Source organism: Papio anubis, chromosome 9 (genome assembly GCF_008728515.1).
Source record: "Papio anubis isolate 15944 chromosome 9, Panubis1.0, whole genome shotgun sequence".
In the NCBI taxonomy this organism is placed as follows: domain Eukaryota; kingdom Metazoa; phylum Chordata; class Mammalia; order Primates; family Cercopithecidae; genus Papio; species Papio anubis.
Window position 1 is genome coordinate 31,034,404 of NC_044984.1, and position 27,893 is coordinate 31,062,296.

The 27,893-nt window shown below is 40.4% G+C and overlaps 1 protein-coding gene across 6 annotated transcripts in view; it reads left to right on the plus strand.

Moving 5' to 3' along the window:
- The window catches only part of BICD1 (BICD cargo adaptor 1), a 271,113-nt gene that overhangs the window by 187,995 nt on the left and 55,225 nt on the right, over positions 1-27,893 (plus strand). For all 6 annotated transcript variants that reach the window (XR_004176036.1, XM_003906183.5, XM_031650417.1 and 3 more), the window contains exons 4-5: positions 7,343-7,768; positions 26,732-27,826. Coding sequence is in view for 5 of the 6 variants with exons in the window: in XM_003906183.5 (XP_003906232.1) it covers positions 7,343-7,768; positions 26,732-27,826 (1,521 nt within the window). In the remaining variant the exon portion in view is untranslated. The remainder of the gene's footprint in view (positions 1-7,342; positions 7,769-26,731; positions 27,827-27,893) is intronic.

Here is a 27,893-nt window from a genome sequence, read left to right on the forward strand (position 1 = left end):
CCAGCTACTTGGGAGTCTGAGATGGAAGGATTGCCTGAGCCCGGGAGGTTGAGGCTGCAGTGAGCTATGACCAGACCTCTGTACTCCAGCCTAAGCGATAGAGTGAGTCCCTGTCTCCAAAAAAAAAAAGAAAAAGAAAAGCAACAATTCATTCACACTTCTATTATGAAACATTTCCTCCAATGTCAGGTAATAATATATAAGAATATCGCCCCGGGCGCAATGGCTCATGTCTGTAATCCCAGCACTTTGGGAGGCCGAGGTGGGCAGATCACAAGGTCAGGAGTTCGAGATTAATCTGGCCAACATAGTGAAACCCCGTTTCTACTAAAAATACCAAAAAAAAGTAGCCGGGCATAGTGGCGGGTGCCTGTAGTCCCAGCTACTCGGGAGATTGAGGCAGGAGAACCACTTGAACCTGGGAGGCAGAGGTTGCAGTGAGCTGAGATCACGCCACTGCACCCCAGCCTGGGTGACAGAGTGAGACGCCGATCCATCACCAAAAAAAAAAAAAAAAAAAAAAGGCCGGGTGCGGTGGCTCATACCTGTAATCCCAGCACTTTGGGAGGCTGAGGCGCATGGATCACCTGAGGTCGGGAGTTCAAGACCAGCCTGACCAACATGGAGAAACCCCATTTCTACTAAAAATACAAAATTAGCCAGGCGTGGTGGCACATGCCTGTAATCCCAGCTACTAGGGAGGCTGAGGCAGGAGAATCGCTTGAACTTGGGAGGTTGTGGTGAGCCAAGATCGTGCCATTGCACTCCAGCCTGGCCAATAAGAGTGAAACTCCGTGTCAAAAAAAAAAAAGAATATCATAAGGTAATATCATAAAAAACCTAGGAAATGTATTCAATTCAGTTTTATTTCATTTAACCAGTATTTCAGGGGTATCTCTCTATGAGATCATTTACTTTTTAGAGACAAAAGATATAGTCACTGGCTCAAAGAGCTTGTAGTCCCAATAGGGACTTGTAGCAATTTGTGTAAATGAATATTAAAGCCATATGTTAGGTTTCGCGACATAGGGATAGATTAAGATCTTTAGAGTTCCTAAGCTCTGAAAGGATTGTGATATCTAACCTTGACCCTCATGTAGTTAAAAATAAAGTTATTAAACTATGAAGTTGCTATAAGGAATGCTAATAAAGCACTTACTTTTCCTATGATGACTGCTTTGACGTTGTCTTTAAAATATCAAACACCAGTTTTAAGTCCCTTGTTCTGTTTCTTGCTTCCTCTGCCTTGCTGGGGCTCTAATCATATGGTGCAGCCTTGCAACAATGGCACAGAAAGGAGTGATGAGTTTGCCTCAGTGGGCACCAAAGACTTCACAGTTAGGATGAGATTCTTAACTTAGGTCTTAAAAGAGGAATAAGAGTTTTCCAGGTGACAGCCTTTTCCCAGGCGGAGAAACATGAAACAGCTGGGTGAATAGTAGGAGCTTGTACCACATTTGAGTGAGTGGTGTGAGTGAAGCTGCCCAGACAGAAAGAGATCAGGGCCGGGCGCAGTGGCTCACACCTGTAATCCCAACACTTTAGGAGGCCAAGTCACGAGGATCACTTCAGGAGTTTACAGAGACCAGCCTGGGCAACATAGTGAGGACTGTGTCCACAAGAATTTAAAATGAGGCAAGAGGATGGCTTGGAGTGCAGGAGGTTGAGGCTACAACGAGCCCGTGATTATGCCACTGGACTCCTGCCTGGGTGACATAGCAAGAGATCAGGTTTTCACGGGGGAAATCTAGGCCATCAATTGAATAAATACTACTGAATTTTTAAACTCTGCCATGCACCAAGCTAAATTAGTAATCTTCCAGGTCAAGCCCAGAGTTAGCAAACTTTTTTCTGTAAAGGGCCAAGATGAAGTAAGTATTTTAGGTTTTGCTGGCCATATGATCTCTCTTGCAACTACCCAGCTCTGCTCTGGTAAAAGCAGCTGTAGACAATATGTAAACAAATGAATGGGAGTGTGTCCCAATAGAACTTTCTACACAAAAATAGGTGGTGGGCTGGATTTGCTCCAGAGTACATACTATTGTTGGACAACCTCTGGTCTAGGCCATCAGTTTAACAAAGACTGCAGCATAACAGGTCTACAGTGCAAACTAATGTCTGCAAATATAAGCTTATCACATAATCTGGGGCAGTCAGAGGGTTGGTTGAAATACTAGGAAAGGTTGGAAAGAGGTGTCCTATGTTGTCCAGGGAAAAAAAAGGAAAGGTTGGGAGGAGGATGACTTTACAGTATGTGTGCGTATATATATATATGTGTGTGTGTGTGTGTGTGTGTATTTTTTTTTTTAGACAGAGGCTAGCTCTGTTGCCCAGGCTGGAGTGCAGTGGCACAATCCAGGCTCACTGCAAGCTCCGCCTCCCGGGTTCACGCCATTCTCCTGCCTCAGCCTCCCAAGTAGCTGGGACTACAGGCGCCTGCCATCACGCCCAGCTATTTTTTTTTTTTTTTTTGTATTTTTAGTAGAGACGGGGTTTCACCGTGTTAGCCAGGGTGGTCTCCATCTCCTGACCTTATGATCCGCCCGCCCCAGCCTCCCAAAGTGCTGGGATTACAGCCGTGAGCCACTGCACCCGGCCTGACTTTACAGTATTTAAGCAGGCCTGGAAGAAACCATGACATAAGAAAACACAGTTGTCCGAAGAATTTCCAAGTTGCCTTTCTTATAACCACACTGAGGGCAATCCTTGCTTCTCCTTTCATAAGGGGGTAAAGGCCCTTCTGATTTCCATACTTCTTAATCCCAAGTCACCTGCAAAACGGTTAATCATGTTGAGCGTGCTTTTATGGATGCCTCTCTTCCTCTACACTTCATCCTCAGTTTCCCCCTGCTTCCTTGCTAACAATTGAGATTCTATAATCAGAGAATGAACCGTTCATTTCACTGCCAGAGAGAGTGAAAAATGCACGTTTGTGCTTGAGGTAACAACCTAGTTGAAACGCAGTCAGTCAGCAAGTGTAAAGGAAAGGTGGCTGGATCCTGTAGTGTGGGAAAGGTTATTTGCTAGGTGGAAAAGGTTGAAGACAGCCAGTCACAGGGCAGGAGCGGCAAACTCAAATGACCACAAGCAGCTCATAAATAGCATTAAGTATAAGATGTAAAGAAAAAGTAGAGGCCAAATGCAGTGGTTCACGCCTATAATCCCAGCACTTTGGGAGGCTGAGGTGGAAGGATTGCTTCAGTCCAGGAGTTTGAGACCAGCCTGGGCAACATGGTAAAACCTTGTCTCTACAGAAAAAAGAAAAAAAAGAAAAAGAAAAGAAACGAAAAAAGCCAAGCATGGAGGTATGCGCCTGTAATCCCAGCTACCCAGGAGGCTGAGGTGGGAGGATTGATTGAGCCTGGGAGATCAAGGCTGTAGTGAGTTGTGATCAAGCTACTATACTCTAGCCTGGGCAACAGAGCAAGACCATGTCACAAACAAACAAACAAAAGAAAAAGTGGATGCAAAAGGAACAGCCACTGCTCACTTACAGGTGATTTTTGTCTTCTGTGAACGTAGGCCCGGTGTTGCCTGAATTTTTTATTTTTTAATTTTTATTTATTTATTTTTTTTGAGACAGAGTCTTGCTCAGTCGCCCAGGTTGGAGTGCACTGGCGCAGTCTCGGCTCACTGCCAGCTCCACCTCCTGGGTTCACGCCATTCTCCTGCCTCAGACTCCCGAGTAGCTGGGACTACAGGTGCCCGCCACCACGCCCCACTAATTTTTTTGTATTTTTAGTAGAGACAGGGTTTCATCATGTTAGCCAGGATGGTCTTGATCTCCTGACCTCGTGATCCGCCAGCCTCGCCTCTCAAAGTGCTGGGATTACAGGCGTGAGCCACGACGCCCAGCCCAAACTTTTGAATTTTTAAAAAAGAAGTTAGAAGTTTTCAAATGTTTGTGAAATCATCAGTTTTCTAAATATTGGCAATCAATTCCAAAAGTTTTGTAACGTGTTACAAGCCAAATAAAGCACATCCATAGGCTCGATGGTCTATGGGCACCACTTGTGATCTCTGCTCTAAAGCATCTGATATCTGAATTGGTGGAAGGGACATGGGAGCACACACCTGCTCGGGGAGCCCACTAGAGTACAGAATGCAAACACAGGGACACATGCCTTTGAGCAGGTCGCTGATAGCCAGGGGCTGTCAAGTTATTATGTGTCCCAGGCCAAGTAATAAGTTCTTGGACTTTTGAAAAGTTATTTCATTTCCCTGCCATCATGTTTGTAACATGCGTTTATAGTGCCCAGTTATCATTTTTCCCAAAGTGCAATTTTTCTCCCATGAAGTACTCATCATCTTAAGTAATGTAGTGGATATGAACCCAGAAATTCCTACTTGATTAGGAGGCAGTTATTGGTAGTATGCCATTGATAGATTTGTTAATTTTTTGTTATATTTATTCAAATGTATGTTCATGGTAGAACAATTAGCACTTTCTAGTTTTCATTCTAAATAATGGACATTATAAATAATGGTCTCCAATATTGTCTCTTTTGAGTAATTCTATCAGGGACATGTTGAAATTCCAATGACTTTTTTTTTTTTTTTTTTTTTTTTTTTTGCCTTAGAGGCATGTTTTGTACATAATGTATTTTTTTTTTTTCTTTTTTTCTCAAGACAGGGCCTCACTCTGCCACCCAGATTGGAGTGCAGTGACACCATCAGGTCTCACTGCAGCCTTGACCTCCCTGGGCTCAAGTGATCCTCCCACCTCATCCTCCCAAATAGCTGAGACTCTAGGTGCACGCCACCACACCTGGCTAATTTTCTTATTTTTTGTAGAGATGGGGTTTCATTATGTGGCCCAGGTTGGTCTCAAACTCCTGTGCTCAAGCAGTTCACCTGCCTTGGCCTCCCAAAGTGCTGAGATTACAGGCCTGAGCCACTGTGCCCAGCCCTCATAATTCATTTCACACACCATAGTGTGGTGAGCACATTCTTTCACTGAAATAACAGTATCCATAGTCACATATACAACTAGCATTGTTAGAAACATCTGCTATACGTATGTCTTTATGAGTTGCATTCTACTAGAGCACCACAGTGTTCCAGTGACCACTGAGTGCTAGTTTATCATCAGATTTCATTGTTCTCTTCTGACAGTGTATTTCTCAATTTTTACCTGGGCCCAGTGCTGCCCAGAGTAAAGGCTACATTCTTCACTCCTCCTGGCAACCAAATTGCATAAGACCAGTACCAGCCAATGGTATATAACAAGTGATGTGGGTAACTTTTAATGTCCTTAAAGGAAGAGAGTGTGCCCCTTATTTCGTCCCACCACTTAGAACATTATCAAATGGCAAGCCACCTTAGATAGTATGGTCTACACTAGAAGGCCATACAACAACAGAGAAAGAGCCTGGCTCCTGGATGACCTTATGGAGCAGAGATTCCCTACTAGTCCTTGACTGTCTACCTCCGTACTGTTACATAAGGGAAATACTTCTGGCCGGGCATGGTGGTTCACGCCTGTAATCCCAGCACTTTGGGAGGCTGAGGTGGGTGGATCACAAGGCCAGGAGATCAAAACCATCCTGGCTAACACAGTGAAACCCTGTCTCTACTAAAAATACAAAAAATTAGCTGGGCGTGGTGGCGGGCACCTGTAGTCCCAGCTACTCGGGAGACTGGGGCAGGAGAATGGCGTCAACCCAGAGGCACAGCTTGCAGTGAGCCGAGATTGCGCCACTGCCCTCCAGCCTGGGCAACAGAGAGAGACTCCATCCCCCCCAACAAAAAGAGGAAAACTTCCATCTTGACTAAGTCACTCTTGTTTAGGTGTCTGTTACATCAGCAAGCTTACATCCCAGCTAAATCTCTACCCTAATCTTTGCAAGACAAACCATTGCATTGAGATTATGTAAAGGGATGTGGGGAGAGAAAGAGAAATATATGATGATGATACTGGTCAATGTTCCCTATTCTTAAGTTTTTAAAGTATTTTTTAAAAATTCAAGTTCAAACTAATATATATGCTAAAATCAATATGAAACTAAGCACATAGTTTCTATGTGCATCTAATATCATGATTACTTTATTGTACTTTTTCTAGTTTATTTTTTCATTCCTCGTTGTTCTTTATTCAGCAAATACACACTGAACAGCAGACTTCTGTTTTAAACACCATGAGGGAACACTGAAGCACTATGAGGAGCAATGAGGTGGATAAAAAAATACTTCCTTTCTCTAAGAAGATTACAGTGTACTTGTGGAGATAAAATGTTTCTTAAAAGGTGGCATGTGATAAGTGCCATGGAAAAGATCCCAAGGAGGCATGTTGGCTCACAGAAGTCATCCCTGTCACCCGCGGGCCTTCATGAGGAAGGTGTTGTTTGAGCAGGTTTATTTTGATTACAATTCAAAAGAATATTACCTCACTAACAATATATGGCCAGGTGCAGTGGCTCACACATATAATCCTAGCACTTTGGGAGGCCAAGGCCGGAAGATTGCTTGAGCTCAGGAGTTCAAGAGCAGCCTGGGCAATACAGTGAGACCCGTCTCTGCAAAAAATAAAAAACAAAAAACAGTAAAATGGCCAGGCGTGGTGGCACATGCCTGTGATCCTAGCTACTTGAGGGGCTGAAATGCGAAGATCACTTGAGCCCGGGAGGTTGAGGCTGCAGTGAGCCATGATCGTATCATTGCACCCCAGTCTAGGCAATAGAGTGAAACCCTGTCTCAAAACAAACAAACAAAAACAACATTGGTATTTTTTGTTACTGGATAGTTTATGTAACTGTTCTTTGAGATTCTGTCTATCCTTTAAACACATAACCGTGATCTTTACATTTTCATCTTACTCTCAAACATTTTACTGAGATTATGTTATTATGATCGTTCAACAAATTTATCTCTGGATATAAAAATTTCTTCATTATTAATAAGGCACTAAAACAAAGTAATGGTGATGATAGTCTTTTCTTAGATTGCGAATATTCTCATAAATTGTTACAAAAAATATTCCCTATTTATTAGGCAAACAGTGCCCCCTTTTGACCACTGGATCCTATAAAAGAAATCCTAAGACAATAGACTTTTCATCTGTGCTAAAAATTGAATTACATAGAGAGTTATATAGATTTATATTATATCTAATTATATATAGCATATTTATGTTATGTCACTGTAATACATAATTATGTATTTTACATATAGTATATAATTTCTAAAGAAACTATCCTATATAACTTTAAGGATATACTGTGTGCTTTTTATTATTTATTTTTTAGACTCATGTTAAACGATTAGGTCCACTAGAGTGTTTAATGGCAGTTTTGTAAGATCCACATTTTAGTTTTATGAATCTTCTTTATCCCGTCTGATTCAGGTTGAATACGAAGGCTTAAAGCATGAGATTAAGCGATTTGAGGAGGAGACGGTACTGCTGAACAGCCAGCTGGAAGATGCCATCCGATTGAAAGAGATTGCTGAGCACCAACTAGAAGAAGCCCTCGAGACTTTAAAAAATGAAAGAGAGCAAAAGAACAACCTGCGGAAGGAGCTCTCGCAGTATATCAGCCTCAATGATAACCATATCAGCATCTCAGTAGATGGACTCAAATTTGCCGAGGATGGGAGTGAACCAAACAATGATGACAAAATGAACGGTCATATCCATGGGCCTCTTGTGAAACTGAATGGAGACTATCGGACTCCCACCTTAAGGAAAGGAGAGTCTCTGAACCCTGTCTCTGACTTATTCAGTGAGCTGAACATTTCAGAAATACAGAAATTGAAGCAGCAGCTTATGCAGGTAAGAACTTTGTTTGGGGCCACTAGAGTGAATTTCTTGTAGATTGTATGTAGCATGTTGTGGGACTCCTGATTCTCACATTTCACTTCCAGATTTCTTTTCTTTTCTTTTCTCTTTTCTTTTTTTATTTTATTTTCTGTTCTGTTCTTTTCAAGACAGAGTCTTGCTCTGTTGCCCAGGCTGGAGTACAGTGGTGCAATTTCAGCTCACTGCAACCTCCACCTCCTGGGTTCAAGCGATTCTCCTGCCTCGGCCTCCTGAGTAGCTGGGGCTGCAGGTGCCCGTCACCATGCCCGTCTAATTTTTTGTATTTTTAGTAGAGACAGGGTTTCACCATATTAGCCAGGATGGTCTTGATCTCCTGACCTCATGATCCGCCCGCCTCAGCCTCCCAAAGTGCTGGGATTACAGGCGTGAGCCACCATGCCCAGCCCCAGATTTCTTTTCTAATATTGCTTCTTCAATTAGAAACTTTGAAAGTGCAATATTTAAAAAAGACATGACAGAAGGGGTGTTAAAGAGAGATGCAATCTCTCATTTGCATCACTTCAAGAAATGAACTTCTGAGAGCCACAAATTGAGTTCCAATGAAGTCTGAGAAAAGACAGAAAAAAAAGGTTCCTTGGGCCAGGCACAGTGGCTCACACCTGTAATCCCAGCACTTTTGGAGGCTGAGGCTGGCGGATCACCTGAAGTCAGGAGTTCAAGACCAGCCTGGCCAACATGGTGAAACCCAACTCTACTAAAAATACAAAAAATTAGCTGGACGTGGTGGCGGGTGCCTATAATCCCAGCTACTCAGGAGGCTGAGGTAGGAGAATCACTTGAACCCAGGAGGCAGAGGTTGCAGTGAGCCGAGATGGCCATTGCACTCCAGCCTGGGCAACAAGAGTGAAACTTCATCTTAAAAAAAAAAGAAAAGAAAAAGAAAAAAGAAAAGACAGAGCCTTAATGCATTTCTGATTAACAAAAGAATTCAAAAGCTTTATATACAAGTAAAATGATGGAAACCATGCAGTTTTTCATCACAAGCAACTGTGTATATAGCTTCCAGATTTATGGCTACATTTCACAGGAATACTTGAAGCCTTAAAAGACATAAAGGACTTCCTATGTACAAATTATCCAGGATACCATATGATTAAAAATACAGAACAGGTATAATCTAAGACCAAAGGATTCTTATTGCAACATGAGTTAAACCTTAAATTTTTAGCATCTTCAAATCAAATGTCTTGTGAAGAATCCCAGCCTTTAACCTTATTTCCTTGTGAAATCGCTTTCTAGTTTCGAGTCTTGCCTTCCTGCCACACGTAATGGAAATGTTGTTTAAGGAACAGCAGCATGACCATCACCTGGGGGCTTATTTATACAAATTGTTGAGCTCCATGTAGATCTACTGAACTAGAAATCTGGTCTAACAAGCTTGTTAAGTGATTAAATTTGAGACTTAATCTTCAATCTCAATCTTATCCCTCCAAGGTTCTTCATGTATAGCTGATAATTAGAGGCTGTTAAGCCTTTGGCAGTCATCTGCCTCCACAGAAATAACTGGAAAAAGTGAAATTAACAGAAAAAAGTAAAAAGTAAGAGAATAGAGAGCCAATGATGTTGATTTGTTAACCCGTTTATTTTCTATGTCTTTTTGCTCAGTTTACACTAATACAACTAGATTGAAACAGAAAACATACTTCCTTGTGAAAAAGTTTTACATGACAGATATATTCATAAGAATTTGTGCCCCCCAGATTGAACAGCATTAAATAGAAGTTATATGAGTTTTTTTTAACTCTTACGTTGGTGGCTTTGAGATAAAAAGTTAGTGGGTTCAGACTTTTTGTTTCTTCTTTTTATTTTGGTGGCAGTGCAGAAGATACTAGGAAAAGAGACTTCTATGCATAAAACAGCACAACAGTTTTCAACCAGGTCTTCTGTTGGCTGAAAGCTCAGAGCTGTGCTCAGATTTAATTCTAAATGTGATCTGAATTGGGTAATACAAAAGTCTAAAAAGAGGAGAAGTTCAATAAAAAGAATGGTGGAAAACAAGTAAGTTCTCAGCAGGAGAGTGGCTCTCCTGAGTTCTCAATAGACTGTCGTTTTCATTTGGGTTGGGACAGTTCCTCACTGCCGGAGAATGTTTTCTTCCTTGAGAAGGTTTAGCGTCTCTGATCCCAACTCATGAGATGCTGGTTACATTTCCCCAGTTGAAGTGATGACCAGAAACTCCTCATGTATTTCAAATGCTCTGAGAGTCAGTCACTAGTTGATAGTCATTCTTAGAGGACAGCACTTTACTTTCCCATGGAATGGGATACATAATACCTTCCTCATTAGAGTGGCACGAGGGTTTATGAGTTATTATGCAGAGTGCTGAGAACAGGGACTAGCGCACAGTAAATGCTCAGTAATTAGAAACTGTTATCATTATTTCAACTCCCTCGGTCCTTTAATTTATTGGGCACTCACTTTATAATAATTTAGATAATTATTATTAACTATTCTTTTTGGGCAATTAGCTCAAGGATAATCATCCCAAAAGGGACTGATGTGGATACTGGCAGGAATATAGAAAAATAACAGTTAAGTCTCATGGTGCAAGAAGGTCTGAAAAAGCATATTCATTTAGCAAAATGTTAGGGTGAGGAAAACTTTGCTGGATAAACCCTTCCTCAGTCTACCAGAAAGCTGTGTCCCTTCAAATGTTTCATCAACCCTTAACTGATGTTGACAGTTTGCAAAGATGTAGAGGGGCGCAGGTAGGTCCTTATATCCCCAAGTTTGCTCCAGATTTAGTTGTGAAAACCAGGTTCAACACAGGAAGGGCTTTGCAGCTTCCAATCTCATACTAACAACACTAACTGTAATTTTTTTTTAGGTGGAATATCCATTTATCTTCTTGTAATCAGCATTTTTAAAAAGCATATCAGCTTTTCCTAAGAATATATTTCATTCAAATGAGTAAATTCATGAGAAGTATACCTTCTCATGAATTATTTCTTTGTAATACAGTTTTTTCCTTAGCCACACATCTTTTTGGGTTGAATTTATGTAAATAAACACATTTAAATAAACACATTACAAAAACATTACCGGATACGTTGCCTAGAATTCATTGTAATTGGCTTTGATGTTAATAAGGATTAACAATAATATGGCAATTCTGATCAATGAGAGTACTCTACACCTGAAATATATATGTGTCAGTACCATTGTTCTGGAAATTCTGAAGAGGAACCAGTCAAATGTACTTTAAGTATAGCTATCTGGAATGCTTGGGCCAGGTGTGTTTTAAATTTAAGTTTCAGATTATAGAAAGGCAATATACAGTATATACCATATAGATTGTGATATCTCCACTGGGATCAGATGCAGCATCCGATGACCAAGTAATATTAACATTTCTGCAGTGAAACATGAGTATTCACACTAAGAATAAGATGAGAACCATTAAAGGCCTCACACCAGTCAGGGGCAGCTTGGCTGCCCTGGGAGTTTAGGACTGTCTGAATATTGCCAAGTGAGTTTTATCATAACCACGTGAGTTTGATCAAACTTGATTTTGAGCTTTTTGGATTTTGGAGTTGCGGGTATTGTAGGAATAGCACTGTCCTGTTGGGCAGCTGTCAGTTTTGCGCACCTCAGCTTACAGTGTCGACATACTTGGGACGTGACAGTTTGTGTTTTCTCTTTTTTTATTATACTTTAAGTTGTAGGGTACATGTGCACAACGTGCAGGTTTGTTATGTATGTATACATGTGCCATGTTGGTGTGCTGCACCCATTAGCTTGTGATTTACATTAAGTGTATCTCCTAATGCTATCCCTGAGCAGTTTGTATGCTCATAGTTCCCTTATCTCTTAGGATTTCTCCTGGCCTGGATCCACAACACTGCACGGGAGAGAAGGCCTTGTGCCTCTAAATCCAACAGCTGCGCTTAGCTAACAGCTCGTGACCGTGTAGAGGGGCACAGGCAAGGCTATAACACCCTGATCCAGGTGATATGCAGCATTTCAGGTTTTCTTCCTTTTGATCAAGTCCCCCTTTGATAAAGTAAGTTGAAGAGATCTATAGTACAACATGGTGACTGTAGTTAATAACAGTGTATTGTATTGAAAATTAAAGAGTAGATTTTAAGTGTTCTCAGTGTTGTAGAACCCCCAAATGTAGGTCGGTGTGCTGGATGGGCAGTAAGCCAAATACTGACACATCAGTGCTTAGCAGTAGAGAAAGGTGTATTCATTTTGGCCAAAAATGACATTGTGGGAGAGACAATCTGTCAAATCCTACCTGCCTTTGAACGTAACTGGGGGTTTTTGTGAGTAAGGCAGCTTTGCAGGAGATGAAATCCCCCAAAGATCAAAGTTGTTTGCGTCCCTCAGCTCAGTCAAACTTCTGGATGCCGTCCAGGAGGTCTGCATGACCTAAGGATCATTGTTCTTTGAAAGGAAAACAAGTTCATTAATCTTACTGGCAGCCAGGGTTAGGATGCAAAGTTAGTCAATTATGAGTGACTACCGTCTACCGAATGACTATGTGCAAGCAGTCATGCATGGAGGAAGAAAAGGACAAAGAGAAAGGAAAATAAGTAAAACAAACGTTTAATGATTTTGATATTATAGGTTCAGTTACGTCACCAAAAACATGATAAGTATGTCAGGTCATGCATGTCACAATTAGCTCAATTTCCACTTTGCCTACATATTTCAAAACATCAAGTTGTACACAATAAATATGTACAATTTTTGTCAGTTAAAATAAATACTTTTTTTTTTTTTTAAAGAACTCCTTTGAAAACAGCATACCTAGTTCCATACCCTTTCGGCCTTTTCTTCTCCTATAAGGCTCAATTTATGCACATGAATTATGTTTTCCCATCCATAGATATTTATTTAAACTGGTTCCAGGGAAAAAACAATGCCTCTGTCAATGAAGAAAGTCAAACTCTGTAAAATATTTTAACAGACTTATTTTGAGCCAAATATGAGTGACCATGGCCCATGACACAGCCCTCAGGAGGTCCTGAGAACACGTGCCCAAGGTGGTCGGGGTACAGCTTGGTTTTATATATTTTAGGGAGGCATGAGACATCAATTAAATATATTTAAGAAATACAGGCGCCTGTAGTCCCAGCTACTCGGGAGGCTGAGGCAGGAGAATGGCGTAAACCTGGGAGGTGGAGCTTGCAGTGAGCCGAGATCCGGCCACTGCACTCCAGCCTGGGCGACAGAGCGAGACTCTGTCTCAAAAAAAAAAAAAAAAAAAAAAAAAAAAAAAAAAAGAAATACATTGGGCCTGGTGCGGTGGCTCACTCCTGTAATCCCAACAATTTGGGAGGCCAAGGTGGGTGGATCATGAAGTCAAGAGATTGAAACCATCCTGGCCAACATGGTGAAACCCTGTCTCTACTAAAAAAAACACAAAAATTAGCTGGGCATGGTGGTGCGTGCCTGTAGTCCCAGCTACTTGGGAGGCTGAGGCAGGAGAATCGCTTTAACCCAGGAGGCGGAGGTTGCAATGAGCCGAGATCATGCCACTGCACTCCAACCTGCGACAGATCAAGACTGTCTCTCAAAAAAAAAAAAAGAGAAAGAAGAAAGAAATACATTGGTTTGGTTCAGAAAGGTGGGACAGCTCAAAGCGGGGGCTTCTGGGCTATTGGTAAATTTAAACATTTTCTGGTTGACAATTGGTTGAGTTTATCTGAAGGCCTGGGATCAATGGAAAGAAAATGTTCAGGTTAAGATAAAGGATTGTGGAGACCAAGTTTTATTGTGCAGAGGAAGCTCTCAGCAGACTTCAGAGACAGCAGGTTGTAACATGTTTCTTATTGCACTTAGAAGGGTGCCTGCCTCTTAGCTGATTATCTCCTGGATCCGGAAAGGAAGGAAGGAAAACAAAGGGGGAAGGGGATTCTTTACGGAATGTGGATTTTTCCCACAAGAGGCTTTTCAGGGCAATTTCAAGGTATGGCAAGGAAATGTATTTTGGTTTTCTTCCTTTGCCAGTGTCAGATTGGAAAGTAAATGTTGATATACAGGGTTAAATAAAACCCATCCCATGAGAACTTATGGTTTGTAGGGCATGACTCCTCAGACCTCTTAAATAGGAATTTGGGCAATCTAAAAAAAAAACAGAGCTTAGTGCTCACCTCTGCCTTAATTATCAGGAATGTTGAGTGAGTTGTTTTGCTTCTCTGAGGCTCATTCAAAAGGGGAAGGTAATAAATTAGCCCCACCACTAGTCTCTGCCATGCCTTTGTTGGAGAAAACTATGGGAAAAAAAAAAAAAAAATCAGGTCTCCTTCTTCAAGCCATCATACTGCCATCTGCTGGGAAATGGTAATAACAAGTATGACAATTTATAGCGACTACAATTTAAATAGCGCCTCCTGGAGTTGTTTCCATGCAACCTGCAGACTTCTGCCTTGAAGCCCTGGTAATAATGCCATGCCTCTTCTGTAGAATTGTGAAGACCGAATGGGATGGTAAATATGAAACTGTGTATAAGTCATAACATTTTGTAAATTATTATTGTCCTGAAAACTGCCATCAGGTTCCAAGATGCCAAGAAGGTCCCCAGCATCACTTTGTATAAACAGTCAATACATAAATTATAAAATGTATGGGAAAGGCAAGTGATGGTAAACCTCTATCTAAATTAGGGAGAGCTTTTTCCCAGAACAAATTAGAGTGAATATTTTACTGAACTGTATGCCTTCCTAGGTTATGGAATAACATACAGGAATATTTTAAACTTAGCTACTCATGCTAAGTTTCACATAACACAGAAACATATACACAAAAAATACAGTAAGAAAACATTTTGATTAACCTCAAAGTCTCTATAAACTTGACAACAGTCTTTGATAGTGAGTAGCTCAATGAGTGTCATCCTTTATTCATGAGAGAAGTTTTTCAGCATATTATTGGATAAATTATTTTGGTGTTTTGGTGCCCTCAAGACCTCATTATTTCAAATAGGTTGTAATTGACATTTTCCAGTGACAGTCAAATACCTTAATTAGTTTCATTAGAATGAAAATAAGTAGATACTGTCTGGAAATACTAACTAAATTACTGAATCCATTTAAAGGAGTCCTGTATGCTTGTGCTGAAATTTCTGTCTTTGATAAATAGCCTCTAACTTTACATCTGCATAGAGTCAAACTAAGAAGGGGAAAACTCTGGATTTTTTTTTTTTTCAGTATTACATTGGATATGTAATTTCACATGTAGTGTGAGAAGACAGTAATGTTTCTGTAAAACTAAAATTAATATATTTTGTTGCATCTTCATGGATGTGGAAGAAATAGATTCCTATTATGTTTTGACCTAGTCTGTTAAAGGCAATTTTAATTTTTTCTATAATGATTGATGTTAAGTGGTGATGGTAATTTGTTATATGTCCCATAAGAGTTCAAAGCAATTTTTATATATTTGCTTAATTGGTTGCTGCTTATAACAACTGTATGGGGTAGAGGGTATTATTATCTTCATATTATAGATAAGGAAACTGAGGCACGACTGTGTTATGTCATTAGTTCAAGGTCAAAAATCTAGTAAGTGGAGTTGCTACACAGAGAGAGTTGAACAAGTCAAATATTATCTCTGCTTAAAGACTCACAGAATATTTATAGGATGATATTGATTAAAACAAGATTGGTCAGTTCTTGGGTTTTGAAATTTAAAGTGACAAGTATAATTATTTCCTAGTACAAAGTTGACAACTTAAGTGGTTAAACTATTACAGATTTTATAGTTAGAGGTTACCTTTACAAACTAGTTGGGCGCAGTGGCTCATACCTGTAATCCCAGCACTTTGGGAGGCCAAGGCAGGAGGATAGCTTGAGGCCAGGGGTTCGAGACCAGCCTGGACCACATGGCAAAACCCCATCTCTACCAAAAATACCAAAACAAATTAGCTGGGCATGGTGGTGTGTGCCTATAGTCCCAGCCACTGGGGAGGCTAAGGTGGGAGGATTGCTTGAGCCTGGGGGGTCAAGGCTGCAGTGAGCCATGACCATGCCACTGCACTCTAGCCTAGGTGAAAGAGCATGACCCTGTCTCAATAAATACATAAAATAAAAATAAATGGAATCATACAATGTGTGGCCTTTTGTGACTGGCTTCTTTCACTTAGCGTAACATTTTCAAGGTTCGTCCATGCTGTAATATATTAGCACTTCATTTTCATTTCTTTTTATTGTCAAATAATACTCCATGGTATGGATATACCACATTTCATGTAACCATTTATCAGTTGATGGACTTTTGAGTTGTTTCTATTTTTTTAGCTATTATCAGTAAAGCTGCTATGAACATTTATGTACAAGTTTTTGTGTGCACATATGTTTTAATTCCCAGAGGGAGTTAATTCTGGAGCTGGAAATGCTGGGTCATATGGTAATTCTATGTTTTACCTTCTGAGGAACTGCTAGTTTTGAAAACAAATTGAGTGTACCCTTTTATGTCCCCACCAGCAGTGTATGAGGGTTCAGATTTCTCCACATTCTCACTAACACTTGTTATTATGTGCCTTTTCAATCATAGCCATCTTGGTGGATGTGAAGTGGTATTTCATTATCATCTTGACTTGTATTTCCTTGTGAGCATCTTTTCATAAGCTTATTGGCTCTTTTATATCTTCTGTGGAAAAATGTCTATTCAGATTATTTTTTGACTGGGCTGTCTTTTTATTTCTGAGTTGAAACAGTTCTTTACAGATTTGGATACAAATCCCTTATCATAAAAGTGATTTATGATTTGCAAATATTTTCTCCCATTCTATGGATTGTCTTTTCACTTTCTTGATGGTGTCCTTTGATGTACATAGGAGTTTTTTTTTTTTTAAAGAGATGGGATCTCACTATGTTGCCCAGGCTGGAGTGCAGTGGCTATTCATAGGCACAATCATAGCACACTGCAGCCTCAAACTCCTGGACTCTCCTGGTCTCAAGCAATCCTCCCACCATAGCCTTCTGAGTAGCTGGGACTACAGGCGCATGCCACTATGCCCAGCTAAAAAAAACTTTTTAATTTTGATGTGTCTAGTTTATTTTTTTTCTCTTGTTGTTTGTGCTTTTGGTGTCATACAAAACTGTTGTCTAATCTAAGGTCATGAACATTCATAGCTAGGTTTTCCTCTAAGAATTTTATGTTTATCTCTTATATTTAGGTCGTTGATCCATTTTGACTTAATTTTTGAATATGATGTGAGGAAGAGATCAACATTACTATTTTACATGTGAGCATCCAGTTGTCCCAGCACCATTTGTTGAAAAGACTATTATTCTATTCTTTCCCCCATTGAATTATCTTTGCACCCTTGTCCAAAATCAGTTGGTCATAGATGTATATGTGGGCTTATTTCTAGACTTTCAATTCTGTTCCATTAATTTATATGTCTGTTCTTATGCCAATACTATAGTATCTTGATTATAGTTTTTTTGTAGCAATTTTTGAAATAGGAAAGTTTGCTAGTTCTTTCTCAAGAAGTGTCTTCAGGACTGTTTTGGCTATTCCAGGTTCTTTGCATTTCCATATAAATTTTTTGACCATCTTGTCAGTTTCTACAAAGAATCCATCTGAAATTTTGTTGGAGTTTGCATTGAATATGTAAATCAATTTAGGTAGTATTGCCATCTTAACTTTCAGTTTTTTACCCAAAAACAGAGGCTATTTATCCCTTTATTTAGGTCTTCTTTAATTTCTTTCAACAATGCTTTATAATTTTCAGAGTTCAGATGGTCCTTAACTTGTGATGGTTTGACTAAACTTTTTGACTTAACAATGGTGTTAAAGCAATACACATTTAGTAGAAACCATACTTTGAGTACCTATACAACTATTCTGTTTTTCATTTTCAGTACAGTAGTCAATAAATTAAATGAGATAGTCAGCATTTTATTATAAAATAGACTTTGAGAGGGGCTGGGCATGGTGGCTCACACCTGTAATTCCAGCACTTTGGGAGGTTGAGACAGGTGGATCATCTGAGGTTGGGAGTTCGAGACCAGCCTGGGCAGCAAGGTGAAACCCTGTATCTACTAAAAATACAAAAATTAGCCGGGCGTGGTGGTGTGCGCCTGTAGTCCCAGCTACTTGGGAGGCTGAGGCAGGAGAATCACTTGAACCAGGGAGGTGGAGGTTGCAGTGAGCTGAGATTGTGCCACTGCATTCCAGCCTGGGCAACAGAGTGAGACCCTGTCTTAAAAAAAACAAAAAACAAAAAAAACTTTGAGTTAGATTATTTTTGCCCAGCTGTAGGCTAACATAAGTGTTCTGGACACTTTTAAGGTAGGCTAGACTAAGCTATAATGTTTGGTAGGTTATGTGTATTAAATGCATTTTAGACTTATGATATTTTCTTTTTTTTTTTTTTTTTTTTTGAGATGGAGTCTCACTCTGTCGCGCAGGCTGTAGTGCAGTGGCACGATCTTGGCTCCCTGCAACCTCCACCTCCTGGGTTCAAGTGATTCTTGTGCCTCAGCCTCCTGAGTAGCTGAATACAGGCACGTGCCACCACACTCAGCTAATTTTAAAAAATTGTTTTCAGTAGAGACAGGGTTTCACCATGTCGGCCAGGCTGGTCTCAAACTCTTGATCAAACTCAGGTGATCTGCCCGCCTCATCCTCCCAAAGTGCTGGGATTACAGGCATGAGCCACTGTGCCTGGCCATACTCATGATATTTTCAGTTTACAATGGGTTTATTGAGATGTAACCCCATCACAAGTTGAGGCGCGTCTGTATACATTTTGCACTTCTTCTGTTAAATTTATTCCTGCCAGGTGCAGTGGCTCAGGCCTCCCAGCACTTTGGGAGGCTGAGGCAGGTGGATCACCTGAGGTCAGGAGTTTGAGACCAGCCTGACCAACATGGAGAAACCCCATCTCTACTAAAAATACAAAATTAGCCAGGCGTGATGGCGCATACCTGTAATCCCAGCTACTTGGGAGGCTGAGGCAGGAGAATCGCTTGAACCCGAGAGGTGGAGGTGGCAGTGAGCCGAGATTGTGCCATTGCACTCCAGCCTGGGCAACAAGAGTGAAATTCCATCTCAATAAAAGAAAAAAATTTGTTCTGAAGCATGTTATTTTTTGATAGTGCTATAAAAGCAATTATTTTATTCACTTTGTTTTTCATTGTTCATTGCTAATATATAGAAATACAACTGATGTTCATATATTGATCTTGTATCCTGCAACATTGCTATACTTGTTTATTAGTCCTAATAGTTGTTTTTTAGTGGATTCCTTAAGAATTTCTATTAATACATACAAGATCATGTCATCTGCAAATAAAGATCATTTTACTTTTTTCTTTCCTTAAAAGATATTTCCTCAATACCTTTTATTTCATTTTCTCACCTAAGTTCCCTGGCTAGAACTCCAGTACAATGATGAATAAAAATGGCAAGAGCAGCCATCCTTGTTTTGCTGTGGGTGTTTCACAGATGCCCTTTATCCGGGTGAGGGAGTTTTCTTCTGTTACTAGATTGTTGACTTTTTTTTAATTATCACAAATGGATATTAAATTTTGTCAAATGCTTTTCCTTCATACATTGAGATGATAATATGGTTTCATGTATTCTATTAGTATGGTATATTATATTTATTGACTCTCAAATGTTAAATCAACATTGTGTTTCTGTGATTGCATTTGGTTATGTTGCTGGATTCAGTTTGCTAGTATTTTGTTGAGGATTTTGTGTCTATATTCATAAGAGGTCTTGGTCTTTAGTTTTCTTTTCTTGTAATTTGTTTCTCTGGGATGGAGAGGTTGTTTGTTTTTTAGTTTTTTTTTTTTTTTTTTGAAACAGAGTCTTGGTCTGTTGCCCAGGCTGGAGTGCAGTGACATGATCTCAGCTCATTGCAACCTCTGCCTCCCAGGTTCAAGCAATTCTCCTGCCTCAGCCTTCCAAGTAGCTAGGATTACAGGTGCCCACCACCACATCAGGCTAATTTTTGTATTTTTAGTAGGGATGGGGTTTCACCATGTTGACCAGGCTGGTCTCAAACTCCTGACCTCAAGTGATCTGCCCGCCTTGGCCTCCCAAAGTGCTGTTTCTCAAGTTTTGGTATCAGAGTAGTACTCATCTCATAAGAGTTGGGAAGGGCCCCCTCTCCCTACATCTTTTTTAGTCTTCATCCAGTTGACTGACTTTTGTGTGTTCATGTGCATGAGAGAATTTTCTTTTCACCACACACTCTAAAGTAGACACTTTTCTTTTAACAACTGATGAATTCCCTCATATAGAGTTTCTTTGTTCTATCTCAATCTTTTTTCATAGAGTTCTCTTTCGTTGGGGCACAGACATGCATTATCAGAGTTGTTTCTCTTCAAGCAGAGAAGAACAAATTATTTATGAGTTCCATTTGTGCATATTGATGCTATGTATACTGTTACAAGAATCACATCATCATTTAAGTGTCAAATTGAGGGTCAAAAGACTTGGCTGGACAGAGTGGCTCTCACCTGTAATCCCAGCACTTGGGAAAGCCAGATTGGCAGGATTGCATGAGGCCAGGAATTCAAGATCAGTCTAGGCGACAAAAGGAGACCCCATCTCTACTTATAAAAAGTTATTGAGGCTGGGCACGGTGGCTTACGCCTGTAATCCCAACACTCTGGGAAGCCGAGGCAGGCAGATCACATGAGGTCAGGAGTTTGAGACCAGCCTGGCCGACATGGTGAAACCTCGTCTCTACTAAAAATACAAAAATTAGCTTGGTGTGGTGGCACGTGCCGGTAATCCCAGCTACTCGGGAGGCTGAGGCAGGAGAATTGCTTGAACCCGGGAGGCAGAGGTTGCCAAGATCATACCACTGCACTCCAGCCTGGGCAACAGAGTGAGACTCCATCTCAAAATAAATAAATAATAAAAGGTAAACACTCACTGAAGTAAAAAATAATTTCTATGGGATATAGTAACACCAATAATAATAGTAAACACATGTTTTATACTTACACTAGACCAAATAGTTTACAAATACTGAAGTCAGATTTTCTGGCAAAACAACCAACTCTACCGTGAAAAAACAAAATCTCCAGTTCCAGACAGAAAATGAAGATTGTAGGAAGAGAAATAAGACAACTATTCTCAATCACTACAGAAGATTATAATAAACCCCTCAACTCTCTCTCGGATAAATTCTTTACAAATGGAAATTAAAATAGTAACGCTTAAAATGTGGAGTAATTTTAAGCTTTAAAGTGCTTTGCATTTTATTCTTTCAAAGCACTAAATCTAAAACAATTTAGGCCAGGTGCAGTGGCTCACGCCTATAATCCCAGCACTTTCGGAGGCCAAGCCGGGTGGATCACCTGAGGTCAAGAGTTCGAGACCAGCCTGACCAACACGGTGAAACTCTGTCTCTACTAAAAATGCAAAAATTAGCCAGGCATGGTGGCAGACGCCTGTAATCCCAGCTACTTGAGAGGCTGAGGCAGGAGAATCGCTTGAACCTAGGAAGCAGAGGTTGCAGTGAGCCGAGATCGTACCATTGCACTCCAACCTGGGCGACAGAGTGAGACTCCATCTCAAAAGAATAAATTAAATAAATAAAGTAATTAATTTAAAAAACAGTTTAAGCATCTGCTCTTTGAAATCCAAATACAATTTAAGGTACTCTAAGCCTTAATAGCTAAGTGAAAATATAATGTTGGAGTTTTACAAAATTACCTGTATTTTAGTAATTTTTTTGTCAGACCAAACTTAATTATCTGGGAGAAATATATATAGACAGATAGATAGATATGATACATGTGTATAATATATATTTACATATGTGTGTAATATATGTGTAATTTGGATACAATTTCCTATTCAATTGATTTCAGCAGAAACGTATTAAATATAGAAAGCAGTACTGTATAGCAGCAGTCCCCAACCTTTTTGGACCAGTGATCTGTTTCATAGGAGACAATTTTTCCACAGATAGGGTGCAGGTGGTTGGAGGGCATTAGATTCTCATAAGGAGCATGCAACCTAGATCTCTCGCATGCGCAGTTCGCAATAGGGTTTGCACTTCTATGACAGTCTAACGCTGCCACTCATCTGACAGGAGGCAGAGCTCAGGCGGTAATGTTTGCTCACCTGCCACTCACCTCCTGCTATGTGGGCTGGTTCCTAACAGGCCACAACCCGGTACTGGTCAGAGGCCTGGGAGTTGAGGACCCCTGTTGTGTAGGGAGGAAGCATACATGCAAGAGACAGTGTTCTATTTGATGTTCTCTGGAGATGCTGTCATGAAGACACTGTAGACTTACCTTTTTTAGGCTTAGAAAATGTTTACATTCAATCTGAACTGTCAGAGTCCAGATTGAAGACTGTTCTAAAGGCATTACCTTATTCGTCTTAACACTTTTGCTGCTAAAACAAGCTTCAGACACATTCAGTACATTTTGTTTTGATCCAATGTTTATTTGATTCAGAGGCTTTTCCTTTTGAAGGGCGTTTTGGAAACAGTCTTATCTGTAATCATGTGTACTAATCGAGTAATGCTTACACTTTCCAGTGCAAAGTTGCTTAATTTTCAAGGGAAAAAAGGGAAAAACACTTCTGACATAATCAGTTTTCACTGAGATTGCATAGATTAGAGATTTTCCATCTCCTTTGTGAAAAATTCAAATGACATGGCTACTCATCAAATACCATATTACATAATTACCAGGTTTTTCACTGAAAACTATTACCCAAATAGTCTGGGTAAGCAAATTCATCATCACCTCTGGAGATACACTCTATTATAACTAATGAAATCCAGCTAAGATTTGTATTCAAATATTTCCTGACTCTGAAATGAAAGAGTTGCTTTTCTAAAATTTTCAAAATTGTGAAAACAGATGTGTTTGCCATGTAAAAACATTTTGGCTGTGGGAGGTGCACCACAGCTAAGCAATTGTTCACAATAGCTAACACTGTAGAACCTTCAGCATTAAATTCACTATCTCACTTCATCATCGAAATTTCCTATGAAGTGTTACTGTGCTCCTTGCATAGGTTACCAAACTGAAGCTTTCTCAGAGTCACATAGCTAAGTAAATGTCGGTCCCGAGATTTGACTCCAGTATTCTCTGATGCCACAGGCCCCGTTCTTTACCTGCAGTACTGTCATTTGTGAATAATTTGGTTTCTGCAGCCATAAAATGTAATTTGTGAGTTGCTTTCCTTTCATAGATATGGGCAAACACCATGTCATAAGATGAGAGCTATAACTTAAAAGCCTCTAAATAACAACTTGAGATAACAAAACCGTTATCTTAAGTTCTAATATATGTGATCATACTATACAGGCAGTCCCTGGAATGCATAGTAGTCCGGGACAGTAAAAAATGATCATGCAAACTGAAACCATGCAAAACAAACTTAATAATTAATGGGGAAATTTACAATTGTGTTGTGATCTTTAAATATTTTTGTGAAACATTAAAAAGTCTCTTACTGTTATTTATAAATACATATAGAAATGAAAATATAGTAAAATACTTAGTACTTCATAATTTAAAACATTAGGAACATTGAGAGTTAAACTTTTATTTCTTTGTAAACAGTTTATCAAGTGTATTTTGATCTTGCCTTCTTCTATAAAACTTAGGGTTCGATGCGGTGGCTCATGCCTGAAATCCCAGCACTTTGGGAGGCCAAGGTGGGCAGATCACGAGGTCAGGAGTTCGAGACCAGCCTGGCCAACATGGTGAAACCCTGTTTCTACTAAAAATACAAAAATTAGCTGGGCGTGGGGGCGAATGCCTATAGTCCCAGCTGCTTGGGAAGCTGAGGCAGGAGAATTGCTTGAACCCAGGAGGTGGAGGTTGCAGCAAGCAGAGATCATACCACTGCACTTCAGCCTGGCGACAGAGCTAGACTCCATCTCAAAAAAAAAAAAAAAACTTAGGACACTGAGCAAGAATCTTTTCTTTGCTTTGGCAAATTGTCCTCCTCATTTTTAAGTTTGGATCATCTTCCAACATTTTATCCTCTGCACTTTCAACATCTGGAAATATCTTTGCGAGTACCTTTAATGTGCCAGCATCACTTCCTCTTTGACATTTTCATCCTTTTTGCAACTACCGTACTGTACTTTTCTTTTTCTTTTTCTCTTTTTTTTTTAGACGGAGTCTCACTCTGTTGCCCAGGCTGGAGTGCAGTGGTGTGATCTCGGCTCACTGCAACCTCTGCCCCCCGGGTTCAGACAATTCTGCCTCAGCCTCCCTAGTAGCTGGGATTACAGGTGCATGCCACTATGCCCGGCCAATTTTTTAAAATATTTTTAATAGAGACGGGGTTTCACCATCTTGGCCAGGCTGGTCTTAAACTCCTGACCTCATGATCCACCCACCTCGGCCTCCCAAAGTGCTGGGCTTACAGGCACAAGCCACCGCACCCGGCCATACTGTACTTTTTCATTTAATAAATTGAAAAAATTGCCTCCACTAAGTTTCTTTGGGTGCACATCTAAAGTCCCTCAAACAGCATTAGTGTCAACATTTCCATATTCAGTTATTTCTTCTATAACTCCATTTAGGTAGTTTCGGGGATTTTTTTAGAGGCAGGGTTTCACTATGTTGCCTCAGCTCCTGGGCCCAGGCAATCCTCCTGCCTCAGCCCCTGGAGTAGCTAGGACTACAGGCACACCCCACTGCACCTGACTCCATTTATGGTTTTTTTTCAAATTTTACTTCCAGCATTGTCACTCTTTGTTTCTTTGCTGTGCTTTCTTTCTTGTTGTAATCCATTTTTGTAAAACATCACATGGATTTATCACTAGGAGACAAGACAAGGCAACTATATCCTTAGCCGTCTGTGAGTGAACTGAATAACAGACACATAGTAACCAATCACTGGTTGACTTTGAATGAAGTGGTGTCATTTGCCATAGGTCATGATGTTATGTAGTGATTTTATAGACTGAACAGCTGGCAGCGAAGATTGTGCATTATGCATGGCTCACAATCAATCTATTTGGTCATTGAAATTTGGACCATGGTTTGGGGAGTAGCTGGTGTTTTAACTAAAGCATAGTAACTGAAACTTATGCATATTAGAACCTTACCAAGAGAGGACTACCATGATAGTTAATGAGGGGCATCAGGTTCCACAAAGGATCATAAAAATACTACTCTACTGTATTATACATTTACATATATACATGTATATCCTAAAGTAATAAGCTAGTTTTAAAATATTAGCCATACTTAATGATTAATATTTATATATTCTAATTATAATAATTTTACTTGCCATTTAGGGATTTAATGTATGATCCAGGAAGTTTGAAAGTTTGAATTGGGCCGGGCGCGGTGGCTCATGCCTGTAATCCCAGCACTTTGGGAGGCTGAGGAGGGCAGATCACGAGGTCAGGAGATCGAGACCATCCTGGCTAACATGGTGAAACCCTGTCTCTACTAAAAATGCAAAAAAACTAGCCAGGCGTGGTGGTGGGCGCCTGTAGTCCCAGCTACTTGGGAGGCTGAAGCCGGAGAATGGCGTGAGCCTGGGAGGCGGAGCTTGCAGTGAGCCGAGATTGCACCACTGCAGTCCAGCCTGGACGACCGAGCGAGACTGTGTCTCAAAAAAAAATACAAAAAAAAAAAGAAAGTTTGAATTGATATCTTCCTTTAGATATAAAGACATTCAGCATCAATTCATTGCTCTTAAGGCAGATCTCATGATGGTTTATTTTTCAAAAAGAAGAAGAAAAGAAAACACAAGTGCAGAAGGATATGAACACCATGATACTTCTTATAGAACAATAATGTAAACAATATTATTTGGTTACTGAGAAACAGTTACATTATAAATGCAAAAACTCATAATTCATAATATTTACCCATATGGAAGGAGAGAAATGCTTTAAAATTTTTTCACGGTGCAATTTCTTATATACCTATGTTTAATGAGACAGTATTTTGTATGGACACCTGAGTGTTTTTCATCACGTGGTAATACTTCCTGTCTACATAAACATATCACATTATTCAAATTAATTGCTAATATTTACAGTTCCTATTTTGGACTGAAGGAATTGAATTGACTTATAAATTGTTCTTTGAGCTCTAAAATTCCGTATGTATTCTTTGACTTTTATATGAAAAACCATCAAAGCTGGGCATGGTGGCTCACGCCTGTAATTCCAGTACTTTGGGAGGCAGAGGCAGGGGGCTGGCATGCGCCTAGGAATTCAAGACCAGCCTGGACAACATAGCAAGACTCTGTCTCTACACACACACAAAATTAGCCAGGTGTGGTGGTGCGCACCTGTGGTCCTAGCTGCTCAGGACACTGAGGTGGAAGGATCACTTGAGCCTGAGAGGCAGAGGCTTCAGTAAGCCACAATTGTGCCACTGCACTCCAGTGTGGGTGACAGAGCGAGACCCTGTCTTAAAAAAAGATAAAAACTGTCAAATGTAGTGCATGTTTGTTTTGGGGACTAAATGCTTATTTTTAAGAGGATGGTTAAAGTACTCAGCAATATTTAGTAAGTTAAAGCCTTAGGTTTTAAACCTGATTTGGGGTTGAGCTCTGGGAAGGAAAGGATGATTGATTCATAGGCACCCTGATACAGTCACTTAATGATCTGAAAAACAGATGTACTATAAGGCACTCATAAAAATAACACCAGTCCTATGCTTATCTCTTAAAGTCATGTTGTTTTCTGCAAGGTGTTAAAAATGAAAATAAGATTGTTCTAATAACATTGAAGTTTCATGAGTATGTGTGTATGATACAAGTGAAATTGATGGGTAACTACTTGCAGTATAATTCTTTTAGAATTATGTACTTTTAGATTGACTTACCAGAACTGCTGAAATAAAAAACACTCCATTTTAATTTGAAATAGTGGGAACATTGGCTCTGCTGCAGTGATTTTTAAGTGTATACATGCCCGACTGTGAATGGATTAAGTTCATCATTGGTGCTGCATTGAGGTCATTCAGAGACTTTCTTTTGCCATTGCAGGTAGAGCGGGAAAAGGCCATTCTTTTGGCCAACCTACAGGAGTCACAGACACAGCTGGAACACACCAAGGGGGCACTGACGGAGCAGCATGAGCGCGTGCACCGGCTCACAGAGCACGTCAATGCCATGAGGGGCCTGCAAAGCAGCAAGGAGCTCAAGGCCGAGCTGGACGGGGAAAAGGGCCGGGACTCAGGGGAGGAGGCCCATGACTACGAGGTGGACATCAATGGCTTAGAGATCCTTGAATGCAAATATAGGGTGGCAGTAACTGAGGTGATTGATCTGAAAGCTGAAATTAAGGCCTTAAAGGAGAAATATAATAAATCTGTAGAAAACTACACTGATGAGAAGGCCAAATATGAGAGTAAAATCCAGATGTATGATGAGCAGGTGACAAGCCTTGAGAAGACCACCAAGGAGAGTGGTGAGAAGATGGCCCACATGGAGAAGGAGTTGCAAAAGATGACCAGCATAGCCAATGAAAATCACAATACTCTTAATACGGCCCAGGATGAGTTAGTGACATTCAGTGAGGAGTTAGCTCAGCTTTACCACCATGTGTGTCTATGTAATAATGAAACTCCCAACAGGGTCATGCTGGATTACTATAGGCAGAGCAGAGTCACCCGCAGTGGCAGCCTGAAAGGGCCTGATGATCCCAGAGGACTTTTGTCCCCACGATTAGCCAGGCGGGGTGTGTCATCCCCGGTAGAAACAAGGACCTCATCTGAACCAGTTGCAAAAGAAAGCACAGAGGCCAGCAAAGAACCAAGTCCAACTAAGACCCCCACAATCTCTCCTGTTATTACTGCCCCACCGTCATCTCCAGTATTGGATACAAGTGACATCCGCAAAGAGCCAATGAATATCTACAACCTTAATGCCATAATCCGGGACCAAATCAAGCATCTGCAGAAAGCTGTGGACCGGTCCTTGCAACTGTCTCGTCAAAGAGCAGCGGCTCGGGAGCTAGCCCCCATGATTGATAAAGACAAGGAAGCCTTAATGGAAGAGATCCTCAAGCTAAAGTCCCTGCTGAGCACCAAACGGGAGCAGATTGCCACATTGAGGGCGGTATTGAAAGCCAATAAGCAGGTAATCTCATTCTACTGGTGAAAGCATGCTAGTTAAAGCTTTCTTAACTAATTTATTCCCTAATTTA